We start from the raw sequence: 15424 nt of genomic DNA on the forward strand, positions 1-15424 counted from the left end.
AATGTGATATCTCCACTCATAACCTGTGCAGCACATTTGGAGCTGATGATTATTGACCCATAGACCATCTGCTCAGTGTCTTCAGGCAAACACCCCAACATCATCCAAAACCTCCAATAGATGACACTGGATGACAAAAGACTAACAGAGCAGTAATTTGTCACGTGAAATAAGGCTTAGGGACTTGTGTGACATATCAAGGGGTAAAGCACAGTAATTATTTTTTGGATTATAATAGAGTAACAAAAGCAGCCGAAGTGGGCACAGCTCTGCCTGGTGAAGACAGCCCCAGTTTTATGCTGCCATGGAATATGAAGAGTATAAAGACAACCTGCCACACTACCTGCAAAGCTGTTGCTCATATTGTGCATATTATTAAAAAAGGGAGACAAGGGAGTACCATTTAATTTAATTCAAAAAGGAACAAAGGGAAGAGCTGCCTGGGTTGCCATGGCGATGGCTGCATTCCTTGTCTTTGAATCCCTCCCCATCCTTTAGCTGGTAGATAAGCTAGCTATCACTCAGCCACACATCATAGGTGATTAAAGGGGGAGATGCGAGGGGTGGAAGTCTGAGGTCGACCTTGCTTCCCCTCCACTGTATGTGACTGTTACTGTAGTTCTGTCTTGTTTCCCTCTCCCTCATATGGACCCAACTGCATTATTAAGACAAAGTGCAAACACAGCACCACAGTGCTAACACAAAGCCACCTCTGAAGCACGCAAAGGTGACTGCTGAAGGGAAGCTGACAAAGTGAAGAGAGTGGAAACAATTCTGCTCCGTTCTCTTATCTCAGCACAGCGGGCCACATGGACTGCAAATCAAATTCAAAATATATTCAAACTGCAAATCTATTTGGACCCCAACCTGGCCTCACTCCCAAACTTCAGATCTCTTCAGGTGTCACATACTTTCACAGGGACCAAAGCATTTGTCCTGCTGGCGTACTGTACTGGCAGGCAGTGTTGCCTTGAAAGAAAAAAAAAAAAATACACTGGAAGCTCTGTAATAAGAAACTTTTGTGACAGTTTTAAATTTGCAGGGCTGATATTCTGCGGGAGCCAAGGTGACACAGATGGCAGCAGTGCCACAGAATAGCATGGGTGCCATTGTGGTGTGAATCTGCCAGCCTGTCTCTGCTTTGTAACAGACATCAACAGAAAGGGATATTTGGAGGGCCAGATTTGCACACAAAAGGGATATTTCTCATGGTCAAGAGAGCAGGGAGGGACATTGGTACAAGTGAGCAGCTTTTCTGACAAACACAAAATCCTTTAGGTAAGTTGTCATACATGCTGTGACGGCAGAGAGTGGTTACATTTGTTTGTGAGTGCACATTTATAATGGATCCTACTCTGACAGGACACTCTAAAAGGCATTATTACATTACTATTCGGTTGTGCAGTTGCGGCTCATCTGTGTGTACTTTTGACAGATTATATCTGCGTATTTTATTGTTTATGGCTGGAGTCAGTCTGAATTAACACTACGCCATGTCTGCTTCTATCTGGCCTTTAGAGGACTGCTCAATAACCACAGATATGGCTACTTCATTTAGGCATTGAGCTTGCATGAAAACAAGACGACCATAGAGTCGGTTCTCTCCCAGTTCTCATTAAGAAAAGCCTCTGAGCCACAGAAACATCAAAGTATCCTTGGTGCCTTCACCCAGCTGTAGCAGTGAAATGGGCTGGAGAGGGTGGGATAAAGAGACACAGGAGGACTGAAACATGCCTTCACAGCAGCCTGCCAAACTGACATCGAACATAAAAGAGGTAAGAGCCTACATTACCTCAGAAAATGACTAAATCATCAAAAAAAAAAGCACCCTCAAGGGGTTTTGCTTTATTGCAAAATCCTGCTCTTCATTGTGCTAAAGAAAGCCAGGAGTCTTAAAATGTAGACTTCATTTTAAAAATTCCATGTAATCATAAGTTTATACTTCTGTGTTTCTGAGAATCGCATCCGTTAAGCACCATAATCTTTTACACGGTCTTCTGCATCAATTTTTCTGGCACATGACCTCGTTCTTGAGTCCCCCAATTTACATAAAAGTTGAAAATTTCACAAGGATTTGAATATGACATCTTTTTGTGATCTATTTTTAATATATCATAGAGAAATTATGGCATAGTCCAATTATGACATCAAATATTAATCAGCGTTTGACTAGGTTTAAAACCCTTTTGTAAGATGACTGATTAAACCAAACTAAAACATAAAACATGCTGCTTTTTAAAGCATATTTTGTCACGCATATTTCAAATCATACTAATGCAAACAACAACTATTTGTGATGTGTATAGCATTGTAGTTCTCAGGAGGCAGATCTCAGACTGCAGTTCATCAGGAGAAGTGCAACTGTGCTGCTGGTTGAAAAACAGGAGACACTTCACTATCTCCCTGGAATAGCCCAGGTGATGTGTGGACTACATCTGTTTTGGGCGTATCTGTCTGGTTAATAGTGTGTGTCATTGGGCTAACTCCAGCCACCAGCTTGACTTATGGCCATTGATCTGTGTGGTGGAGTGGAGAGAGCTGCCAGCACTCGGCCTCGATCTTTATTAACGCAGCATGACAAATGATCAATCTATCAGCACCCGGACAGCGGTGTGCGCCAAAAAGATTATACAATGGGCAAAATCAATACATCTGTGCAAATCAGGTGTTGGAAGACAGTGACTAGTAGCTAAAGGGTCAGTTCGCCCAAATCACTAAAAAAACAAAACAAAAACAAATACATAAAAAAAAACATTTTCTTACAAAGTTCTAGTGGTATTTGGGTGTCCGTGCAGTTTACATTTCAAGTTTTAAGATGTGATTAAGGAGATTTCTGCCTTCATTTGGATACTTTTTAAGTTAAACTAAATTTAGTTCAGTAAATTGTAGTTTCTCCACATAATGTTACATCGTTAGATGCAATAACTGTAGCAAAGAGTAGTGATGTTGAGTGTATGTAGTACCTGTTATGAACAGGTCCTTTGAAGTTTGGGTCAAACTTGCGTGGCTCACCTATAAAACAAGCACAGTATGGTAAAATTAGTCAACAAGAGAATAGTCAATACAAGAATAAAATTCACTGACAGTGTGCATTTACAGAACAAAACCGTACTGACTAATATCTGGTTCACAGACTAAAAAAGATAACAGATTGTTTTAATGATGCTTCTGTCTTATTGGAGAGTGTAATGACAGCATAGAGAAACACAGATGAGACATGAAGAATAACATACAACAGACTATAAGAGACATTGGCACCATGTGTTACACTAGTAAAGTGTCACAAATTAACCTGCTGTGCTGTTCAACTGGCCAGGAAAAACTAACTAGGTCATTTCACAGTGCAGGTCTCCTACAGCACTGGGATGAAGAGGAATGATCTTACCAGGCTAAAGCAGTGAAGGCCAAAACAATGTAGCTAACACAGAAATATAATCAATCATTTTAGCGACTCTTAAGGCAAACAGCTTATCTGGGTCACAGAAAGGATTTCCCATTTGACCCAGCACAGTAAATACTGAAACACGGTAGTGAGCTCCATCAGTCACCCAAGGGGCCAACTCCAACTGTGTGCACTCGTATGTGTGAGGGAGTGCACATATTTGCATTCATCATCAACTGCTTCTTTGGTGCCCTGTAGTCTCTACCCCAGTTGAAACTAAGTATGACGTGTTCCTGAGGACCTATTAATCATCACACATAGAGTGTAATATCTCCAAGCAGCTGGGGCAGATTTAGGGGCAGCATGAGAGAGCCTATCTCCCATCTGCCCATTTCCCAAACTGATCCTGTCGAGAGACGTACAAGCCAGCCTCGTTTCTAAAAGTGTGAGGAATTTGTGCACCGTACTACGTACATGTAAATCTGGTTGGCCTGCCCTGAATTTAACAAGTACAAAACACGTTTTATTTTTAATCAGCAAATCCAATGAAAGAGCCAAAACCAACAGCAAATTTATCCTAATAAAAAGTACAGTTGAGGCCAAAAATACTGGCATCAAAACTCACAATTGTGTCTAAAATATGTTGAAATTGACAAAGTATTTGGTCTCTACAATTCTTTATTTCACTGCTAATTATACAGAAACTCTGTTTTTGATTCACATAGCCGTTTAAAATCATAAAATAAACAAAAATGGCACAGACAAAATTATTGACACCCTGGATTTAAAGCTGGGTAGGACAGTTTATGGAGAAAATTACTGTTGTCAACTGTTGTCCTCCAAACTTCAATGAGATTCCTGCACCTCTCCACTGGCAGGTCGACCCACTGTTCTTCTGCAAATTGCTTCAGACCTTGAAGGATGCCTTCTTCCAACTGCTATTTTCAGGCCTCGCTACAGATGGGATTTATATCTGGACTCATTTCTGGCCACTTTAAAAAAGTCCAATGTTTTCTTTTGAACCATTACTGGGTGCTTTTTGACGTGTGTTTGGGGTCACTGTCCTGCTGAAGACCCGTGACCTCTGATGATCTTTGTGACACTGAAGAACATCAAGAGCATTGAGTCTCTGGAGATGGACTTGCGGCCTCCATGCTTGGCTACGATCTTCTACCTGACCTCCTCAGACAATCCTGTGTTTTTTTTCTTTTCTTTTCACCATGCTCCGTGTGCAAAGCAAAACAGCAGAATGAGCACTTTGCTCCATTTAAACTGGCTGGATGAGGGACTATTTGATTGCGGGCATCTGTGACTCACCACAAGTCCGTTCAAAGTGAATCACCTGCTTGAAATCCAATTACTTCTTTGAACATCATAAAAGTGGCAAGAATATTGTCTCTGCCATTTTTGGATTTCTGTGTGGAATAAGCTAGGATTCAGTATTTTCCAGCTTTTTTTGTTTTGATCCTCTGCAAACCAGGGAAATATATTTATGGATACCAAGATGTTTTCATTGCACAATTGAAATTTCACAAGAAATTGTGTTTCATTTAAAAAAACATGCCAATACTAGCGGCTACAGCTGTATTGTCTGTATCTGATTTAGCTTATGCCTTCATCCCACAGAGCTCCAAAGTCACCCAAAAACTATTAAAAACCCATTAAAAAGCCATAATGTTGCACTGGGCGTCTTAGTCTTCCATTACAATGAACATGGCCACAGTAGCTTATTGTGGAGCTGATCACTGTAGAGTAGCTCTCTGTGTTGTAAAGATACCAGTGGGCGGTCTCACAAATGCATTTCTATGTGTGGTAGCTCTACACGACTCCCCGAAAGGAGTCTTAATAATCAAATCTAATCCAGTCCATCCATATTGTACACAGAATAACAAACTAGCTGGACATATTCATGTTCGTTAGCTATCAATACTGTGGCAAGGATTGAAAATCAAATCAAACACACCTCATCACCTGTCTTTCTCTCTCATGCAAAGCCAACAGCGACAAGGCAAAAGTCATATTACATACTTGACTTTGGTTTGTTCAATATCTCTAGTTTTGCTGACATGCTCTTGTCTATGCTAAAACTGAAAAAGTAAACAGTGTTACAGTTCAGTACGGCAACAGTTAACTGTAATGTCAGTGCTGGTCATGTTCAAGAAAAAAAAAATCACTATTTTAGTGCAGAAAAAGCATTTTTTTATCTGATGTAATAAACCAGGATATTTCTGCTGAATGGTGAATTTAATGTGATGTGTTTGTACCAAACTGTACTGGCTTTCCTTCATCTGAGCATAAAGGTCGGTAAATGACCAAGTACAGTAAATGCAAAAAAAATACTGCAATATCAACAGTGCAGTTTATCTTAACTTATTTTGTATCTATACTAACTTTATCCCACATATTTTAAACATTCACTGTGCCACCCAGCCCTTAGTGTTTGGTATTACACCAATGACATGGTGAACAGAAAGTGATGTCCGTCTGTGTGCAGTGTGAGAACTGAAGCTGGTGTGAAAAAAAAAAATTGTGCTCAACCAAAATATTACCTGAAACGAAGTAATGAGCTGCACTCTGAGAAAAAAAAACAAGTCTAAAACAACTTTCAGTTGTTGATCAGACAAAAAAAACATGGCATTTGGAGATCTTAAGTCTATAGTGCCTGAACTGGACACAATTGCAACAGCACACAGATGCTATACGATAAACCCAGTAATACAACGCCTTATGCAAAAAACAAAAATAAAAAACCCTGCCTACATACATAACTGACTGAGCAGAGTAAAGCCTGGCAGCTGCTCCTCACAAACCGCCAGCTACACGTCCCTGGATGAGCAAGTGAGTTACAACAATTGACAATAGTCTGGCCATGGTGGAATTCCTTCATGCTGGAGCAAAAAAAGGTTTCTAAAGCCAGTATTTCTGCATGAAGATAAGCCAAGATGTTACACACATTTCCATAGCATTGGTAGTCTGAAGGACATAGATGCCAAACCTCTGGGCCAACAGTAAAACAACGTCAGAGCAACAGTTTCGCTCACCAACAACCCAGGTGTCATTAATATGCACAGTCAGCAGTAAGAAATGCACTGGACCAGAAATATATGAACCTAGGCGAGATAGCGCTGTCACATTTTCTGTTTTGGTTCGTTTTTACAAAGTGTATATTTGAGAGGGGCAGGAGGTGTGGCAGACGTAGAATTGTATATTTCAAAGGTTACAGTTAAGCTCTTAAACACTGGCTGGTCTCATGACTGTATGGGGGGATGTGGAACTACTTAATCATGAGGACATTCCTTGAATGCACTGTAGGTGTGATTCCGACCATTTACCCTCTTTGCCATCAAAGCAGTGCGAGCCGATAATCTTTCTATGAAGATATTTGATATGAGAGGCTTCATGTCTATTCTTCTTTGCTGTTATAAACCCCTATTTTAAAGCCATCTGTTGGCCCTCCACTCATTTGAGTTGTGTTTAAGGTCTAAAAATGGGATATGTTCTGGGTTAAGTGCGTGAATTCCGCAGCCAAGGACACAATGTCACCACACCAGGTGCTCACTGCAGCATCTGCAGTGCACTGTCATACTACTCTGTATTTAACATAAGAGGCATACAATATTGAGAACAGAGCTCAAAAACATACACACAAATATCCTGTCATGCCGTATAATGACACAGCTTGAGACATTCATGACTGATGAGGTGTTTTTGTTTTTTCTTTTCAGTTTCATACAATATAGGAGTATGAATCACACTTCTAACTGAACTATCACCACAGGGCATCTGAAGCGAGTCAAATACCAGGAACCAGGGTCAGCTTACATTTTGTAGCACTCAACTTTTTATTTGGGTCTTTGAATGTCAGCAACTGTGCACCATGTACCGACAGAGTGAACTAGTCCTGCATTGTACCTTCAGTTGCTTTTATATCCCAGTGGTTGTTGCTGCACCCACATGGCCAGCAGGCTGCATCACATTAACTCACATCAGAGCTAATTAGGGGTACAGCTGCTGGGGGTAAGAGAGACCCATAGCTAGCTACCAGACTGGCCCCAGTGCAAATGGAATTTATACGGATATTAACAATCCTTTCAGTTATCTTCCTGTGCCGGAGCGATTGTGATAAAAACAGGTTAGTCCATATGGTGAGGGCAAGCTGAATCACAGTGAGATCAAGGAGAGGCAGTGGTGAGAGGACAGATTGTGGTGCAGCGAGTGTCAGGGAGCAGAGCTTTTTTTTTTCCAGAGTCATGTCAGTGGTTTCTTGATCAGCCTACTGTTATGAGTTGTAGAGCCTGCCAGTATGTCCTGCAAGAGGACCAGCTGGCAGCGAGGTCCCACGCCAACTGCCAAAGAATGAGGGCAGTCATTATGTTGATCAAAACCGAGAATACAAAACTGTCAATACAATATGACAGAGGGATCTCAAAAACAAACGCAAATGTACTTTACAATAGCAAAAATATTTTGTACTATAGTGCACAGCCTACTAAAATATTCTGGAGGGTTACAAACCCCTTCGATCTAACACAATAACGTTCAGGTGACAGAGCGTGTGCTTATTCAGCTAAGCTAAATTTAGCTTTAGCTGCTCTTCTTACTCACTACATCAGCTCGACTACTTCCACCAGGCTGTTGTGCTTTCCTCTGTCCCACCGAACAGATTTCAGTGAAGGGTTAAAAGAGAGTGGTGAAAATCATCAGTGATGCCTGGACACCAGCAGACTCTGCATTACATGACGGCTGTTTAGACTGCACTGCAGTCTGCCAGTGCAGGAGATGAGGCTGGTGGACTGGATGTGTGCTGCTGCTGTAGTCGGACTGAATGAGGGTCTGTTGTCAACAACATTCGGAAAAAGCCTGGCAGGCATGCTACACTGGGACAGCTAGAGTCACTGTTAGCTCCACTAACTGCTAGTGTCCTCTATTGACATAGTGTTGGATAACGCCACCGTGTCCTGCTGTGATGGAAAGATTTATGCATAACACAACAATCATGGTGGTAATCAAAGGCTCTGAGGCAATGAGGCTGGACGGGGTGAGGAATTACACATCAGGATCAGACAAAAGCTTTGGCAGTAATCTTTGCTACCCAATCTCATTTGCATTTGCTGCTAGTCTGCCATAGCAACAAGATCTATGGATCAATTTACAGTGGTGAGGACCTAACATCATAAAATACGTCTGTGACACATAAAAAAATGTGCTAAAAATCCTTCCACCAATAGAGGTTTAATAAAAGCCCTCGAAAGATTGAACGGCACTGTGACAATGCCTCAATTTGAAGTCGGTAGCTCCTGTCACACAGATTCTGAAGTATGTGCTGAGATTGACTGCTGAGAATCAACTTCAGAGTGCCTGTGCTGGAAGAGAGCCAGATGTAACAACCCGGCCTGGTGTGATAAACCTTCAGGGGAAAGTCACAGAAGCAGTCAGTCCATCGCTTTGTATTTCACAATTTGGGAGGAGACTAAATTGCGCAGTTATCTCCTGCGGTTCACTTTATTACAAGGTTAGAGTGCTCAGGGATTATGTGCACATTTACTGAGACACATACACATTTATGTGGCAAATATCACTGCAGATACTGTGAGCTTTGCTAATGCGAGAGCAAAGATAAACAGCAAATGAAATGGCATCAGCCTGTAAGTTCAAGTCAAGGAATTGAAGTACAAAGAGCACATAATTGTCAAGTATAAAATGGGCTGAAATATTAATCATTCAGTCCACCAAGAGTAAAACTTTCTTCACTTTCTCTATCATGTTTCCACTGCCCCCCTTTCCTGTGTTTCTCAGCTCGTCTCCCTAAACACATCCAGTACACAGACACATCAACGCGGGCGGACACAGGCACCAGTGTCCCCAGGCTCCACTGTCCAACACAGGCCTCTTTCATACCATGGTCAGGCAAACAGCTCGAACACTGCAGGTGCTCTACATGGGTTGGGTCAGAGAGGCCACTGGGAAAGGACTTTTTTTTTTTGTTTTCACTCTGCTGATTCATAAACATTTCCAAGACCTGGAGAGGCTGAAGTGCTATGAGGTTGCACTTCTGTCAGAGCTATGTTGGGCTTAGATCCAGCTACAAATAAACTAAAAAGATAAAATAGAAATGTTAAAAATTCAGCATAATGATGCTGCTCAGCGGGGTAGGCACTGTCTGAATGCTGTATACAGTTTGTTCATTCATATTTGATGAAAGCACTAGCTTCTGACAATCCATAGAGGAAAGCAGCATCAGTAACATGGCTTTGGGGCTTTGCGTTTTCCTCTAGTCTGTGTTTAAGAATTAGCAGTGTTCATATTTCTCGTACAACATTAGTGTTGGGCACATGGCACACTAAAAACAAAACTGCCTGGGTGGATTCACGGCTAAAGATAAAAGGTCAGTGAATCCGTGATAGGATATGAAACTAGGAGGTGGTTGTGAGCAAACCTGTAGGGCAGAGATTCATTGTCAAGGTTTCAGAGTTGAGACAGAAAAACAGACAAACTGAGAGGAACCGACATGGGGGGCAGAAATTTACTGGCAAGATTTCACTTGTGTCAGGCAACACTCTCACATCCCACTAACCCTAACTCACAAACACACACACACAAAAAATCATGCACACATTCACAATTGGGAAGAGCAACATGATCACACAAGTCTCCCACACTCCCCAGAAAAGGAAAAGGGAGAGATTTGGAGTTGGTCTCTGAAAGAATCAAAGCAGCTAAAAAGCTCCAGATGGCTCCACTTCTTCATAATATTAAAAATGTCGAGAGACAATGCACACAAACTCTCTCCATGTAGTGCCGTAGCTCTCGTTTTCTCTGCCTTTCCACTATCGTCCATCTGTATCCATCTTCCCTATCTTGCTCTTATTTTCCCTCTCCGGAGAACAGTGCAGACTTTAAAGTGCTTGTCTCCTTATTGAGACAAGACAACAACATCCAGATCTCTGGTTTAGGTTTACTTAGCAGAGTCCCCTGGAATCTTCTCAACTATTAGCAGATGGTCGAGGACCAAGTACTTGGCATCTTTTGGGATATCTGGTTTGGTAGCCCACTGGGCTAACTCTCATCTGTGAGTGACCAGTGTTCAGTGTGCATATTTTGAGAGGGAGGCAAAGACACACTGCTAGCTGACATCCCCTCAAATGTCGAGAATAGTGGGATCCGGGTTGGGATTCGACCCCCAAGAGGGGAGTTAGCATCTGAAAGTGTCAGACAATGACAGCTAGCCCGCCGCTTCGTGTGGAGAAGTAGCAGTGTTGTGGCAGGGGCTTTGTGACCTTGGTTACTTCTGTGGGAGCCTCCAGGCATGTCAGTAGCAGCACTGTGCTTCTATGAAACATGAATCGCTACTGCTACTGTAGATCAGTGACAGGCTCAGCTGGCTTTGGCCTGGATTTATAAAGATTTAAACATAAGAGGACAGGCCACGTCTTCATGTCCAAATACCAAATATTCACATCAAGGTGAATAAACACACTTATACACAGACACAAACAATACCCTTCATCCTCATATTCAGTATTTTCCACTTATTTCCTACAGAGCTTCCTCTTAGGCAGGTATGGTTTAGGTATTAGTGCTGGTGGCCTGAAAAACTGAGATAGAATAAGGCAGACTGCCTTGTGTGTGATTAGTATCACAAAACTATGTAGAAGTTAATCTGCACTAAAAGCCGGTTACTGCAAATAATCCTGGCCTGTAGGCAGACTTATCTGCATATTTAGGAAAATAAGATTTTTAGGACTCTGTAATGGACTAAGTGAGTAATTACGATGGGGATTTTTTTGTTGTTGTTTATGTTAATGCTGAATCCTCATCTCGTTCTACATATCAAAGATTAATACATTTTGAGTTAGGCAGGACGCAACTGGGCCCAGATTCCTAATGTTAGAAAGCCTGACAATTTGCTATTACACATTTCATGGTGTTCACTACCAAAACTCTGTTTTTTTCCCAGATCAGTTGTATAGTCTCTGAACAGTGTGCTACTCAACAGCTGAAGGTCATGGGGAAGAAACACTTCTAACACACTTAGAAGTCAGTCCCTCTCCGACTGTCAATGAAGTGGCTTTATGTTAGTGTCATGGTACATTGCAGACTTTGAATCTTGATTCTTTGGTTGCTAAAAGTAGTAACAAATGTAGATGTAGTCATGTGATTTAATGCCATTATAGCACTAGTTATACACATTGGAATCCATAAACCAAGCGATATTCTCCTTTAGCTAGGAGTGCAATTCATTCTACACCCAAAGGGAAGGTCCAATGTCTTGATTTGGTCAATGTTAATATCACTTCACTGTGTGTGTTCTCCAATAGAGAATCCTCTTCACCTCTGCCTTTAAACAGTCTGTACATATCGAACTCAGATCAGTGTCAAAGCCACAAAAACCCTGATATGTCTCAGTGAACCTACAAGGTGTAATGAAAGTACCTCACCTGTACAAAAACAGCCTGTTTACAACATCAGAACACCATGTCTCTTTTGCTCTTGGAATAATGCTTAATTTGTTTCGATAAAGCTAGCTGCATCGTTTAGCACATTAGACCCATCAAAAGTAATTTCAAGTCTCACTGTGCACCGAGCCTCAAAACCTACGTGTCTAGCATGAACGTGAGTCTATCTCTCGCTCATTTTCCGGTGTATCTTTGGGTTGTGTCTCATAAATCGCTGTCAGTGTCACTTACCCTTCTAGTCACAAGCAAACGCTGACTATATTTGTAGTGCAAATTGGAAATTTAAAGTCTCCTTGCTGTCGCGTAGAAAGCTTCTTCACAGCTAAATGTCCTATTTTCACAGACTAGAACAAATAACCATCCAGTGCTTGCCGCGGTGCAGAAGGAAAATCTCTGAAATTGTTTACTGACACACCCTATCATTAGTGTGAATAATATACTTCAAACTTACAGGCACACAGCTAACACAGCTACCCCTAGAGAAAAGGCACGTGAAATTAGTGGCGAAAGACCATAACCTTTTTAAAAATAATGAGCAGAAGACTAATAAAATGTGCAGAAGCACGGCTGAGTGAGCATTGGTCATCACACTGAAACATGTATTTGCCAAGTACAGTGACGCTTAAAAGAGCCCTAATAGCACCAAGTCTTGGGTGCAAAATGGGCCATTTGAGCCACGACCGTCTCTGACTGTGATTTCACAGAAAAAGGCTGTGAATGTTTGATTCTAAACCAAAGCTCTCAGCTTTCTGTCAAGACTCTGCATTGACTCAGTATAAAAATGCAGCGTTTAGGGAAGCTGCCCATGCGAGAAATTTGTTAATTAACACTGTGCCCGACTCAACACTTTCTGTGGTGAATTGAACTCATATCTAAATTCTTACTTACAAACCTGTCGTAGAATGATTATGAGCCATTTTCTACTTTTCTGACTGACTGAACATTACAGCAATGCAGTGTGAGTCCACACAGTACTTGTTACATAGCTAGAAAAAATTTATATAATATACAAGCCTTGAAGAGTACACTTGAATCTGGGAAGTTGAGCAAACGGAGAATTGCTGAATGTAAATGATGGGATGGCAGGGAGTTCAACCAGCTGCTATTACATAGCTCACTTGTGCTTTCTCAAGTGTTTTTTTGCTGCTTTTTATGGGGGCACATGCAATTTATGTTCATTAAAATAGAAATTCAACTTTATAGTAAGGCTAGGTGATAATTCAGTGTTGTAGTGTAATGGCATCATGACAGTCCCACATCCTGTCTTATTTACCTCTGCTTCAGTCAGTGATTTCCTGTATTTCTCAGAAATGTATGACAAACAAAAGCGAAAACTGTAAAAATAGCCTAGTGGCTATTGTTCATCGAGTCACTGCGATGTCTGTTTCTTCATATGTGACATAAGTGGCACTGTAGTGTGGCACTGCAATGTTTTTGATGACCTTTTTTAAAAGGTCATCAAACTAGCTGAGCAGGAAATAATATGCTGGTCTGAATCATCCACTTTATGGATAAGAACCATTTTCTCTACTATGCTCTCCACATCTAAACAAATGCAGCATGTGAAACATTAGTTGCAGGGGAGAGTATGCTGATGTGAAATTTGTCTCATTGTCCCCTGCTCATTTGTGAGATGCCCAAATACTCTGAATTGCTCTTTTGCCAAGCTAGCTAATGGAACGAAAGCACCAGGGAGCCAATAACATAAAGCAGCTGACCTAAACATAGGCGGGCACCATAACTCCATCCCATGCTCCACTAGCTAGGACGTTGGATGCTGTTAGGGCAAAAATTATGTTCCTTAATTAAACTGTCGCACTATATTCTATGTAATTCTCTGGAGAGTAAAGCTTGAGTTGAAGCAACAGAAGACAATACAATTCTATGTATAAACTAGCCTCTGTAATGACACATTTTCACTGTGTCTATGTGAACAATCCATACAATAATCATAATAATGATAATAATATTATACATGCTCTACATTATGTTTCGCTTGCACTATGCTGTTTTCTCATTATACTTCACACGTAATCTCTAACATCAGGTTTACAGTAGACTGTAAATCACCAGCTTGAACTTTTGAACAGGGAGTGATAGGGTTCGAAGGCCCCGATGGTTGAGCTGCATGTCTGCGGAGAGCAGTGAAAATCAACTACAGCTGACAGGTTGTAGTCGTGATTGGCAGAGTGCTGTAGTCATGAGGTCTGAGGAACTCACGGGGTCAGCATGTGGGGAAAGGACAAGAAAACACAGTAGCTTTTCCCATCGAAAGCCGTCAGCAGCAGTCGTGACAATGCCTGTGTAGCCCTGAAACTGTACAGCTACTGTATCTAAGGATCGAGCCCGGCTTTAGAGTCATCTTAGGCACAATTGGTTTAAACAACGTGGACAGAGATGGACGATATGATGCATTTGTAACTGATAATGATTTGGAAGACTCTGCTGACACTGACAATCATGACATGAAAAGATGACTAATCATATACAGTTCTGTATTATTGCTGGGGTTTGATTAGCTGTTTTTTTTTTTTTGTTCTACCTTTGTGAATATGAGAAGTGCAGATGTGACTGAACTTTCTCCTTGACACCCACATAAAAACATAAAATAAAATCTGAAATGACATTTTATTTTCCCTGGAGCTTATTTTTTGATAATATTTCTGTAATGTGTCATTAAAAGGAACCATTAGTTGTGCCATCCATGTGGCAGATGACAGTCTGGGTTTTAAATGACAAGCTTGTTTCCAATGATAACCTTGTAGTCTGAGAGCAGCTGTACACTTACGGCAACAATAAAATTGTGAAAGAAGCAATAAATACGTATTTTTCAATGATTAACTGGGAGATTACCAAAAATGTACGGAAATATTTTTAGCTGTGGACATATTAAGACTGGTATCAAATCTCAAAAAGCCAGCAGTATGGTAAAAAGCACCAGAGTAAAGGACTCTTTGTTTCAGAGGAGAGACTGTGTGGCATCTGGTGGTGATAAAGGATTATATTGCTCTGATAAACAATGTGATTACCAAGGCAGGCTAATGGACGAAAAATCTGCCCACGAATTAAATACATCCATACGCATGAATAAATCCTTTGTTATCAAAACTGTTAACAAGGGACCTTGCTTTGAACCTTCCTTACTAACTGCGCTACCTGGACCGCACAGTGTTGTAATTATCCTCAATGTGGGCGAGAGGAGGAGGAGGAAGGTGGAGATAAGACTTAAGAGCACTTTTCCACACATGTAAACAATACAAGGCGAGGAATGATAATTGACGTGAACCTTTAAATAGCCAACTGACACATGACACTGGTTAGGGAGGAAAACTATCTCTGCGTTTGCAACAAAGTGACAAATGGAGGAAGAAAGCTACTTCTACACCATGTAAACAAAACATGGTATAAACCATTAGTCAATATGGCAGGAGTTAACCAGGTAATGACTGGACGATTCATGAGGCATGTAACCAAAATGCTTTAGGATAAGTTATTCCAATGTTATTCTACCATTACTGCCAGTTGGATGTCAACCATAAATAGCCTACTGACAATGTAAACCAATTGAGGGATTATATTGGTAATC

At 41.1% G+C, this 15424-nt stretch overlaps 1 protein-coding gene across 1 annotated transcript in view; it reads right to left on the reverse strand.

Moving 5' to 3' along the window:
• The window catches only part of slc44a5b (solute carrier family 44 member 5b), a 31730-nt gene that overhangs the window by 15331 nt on the left and 975 nt on the right, over window positions 1–15424 (reverse strand). Inside the window, exon 2 of the mRNA XM_070831836.1 lies at window positions 2964–3012. Coding sequence (XP_070687937.1) covers window positions 2964–3012 — 49 coding nt within the window. The remainder of the gene's footprint in view (window positions 1–2963; window positions 3013–15424) is intronic.

Source organism: Pempheris klunzingeri, chromosome 6, assembly GCF_042242105.1.
Source record: "Pempheris klunzingeri isolate RE-2024b chromosome 6, fPemKlu1.hap1, whole genome shotgun sequence".
Lineage (NCBI taxonomy): Eukaryota > Metazoa > Chordata > Actinopteri > Acropomatiformes > Pempheridae > Pempheris > Pempheris klunzingeri.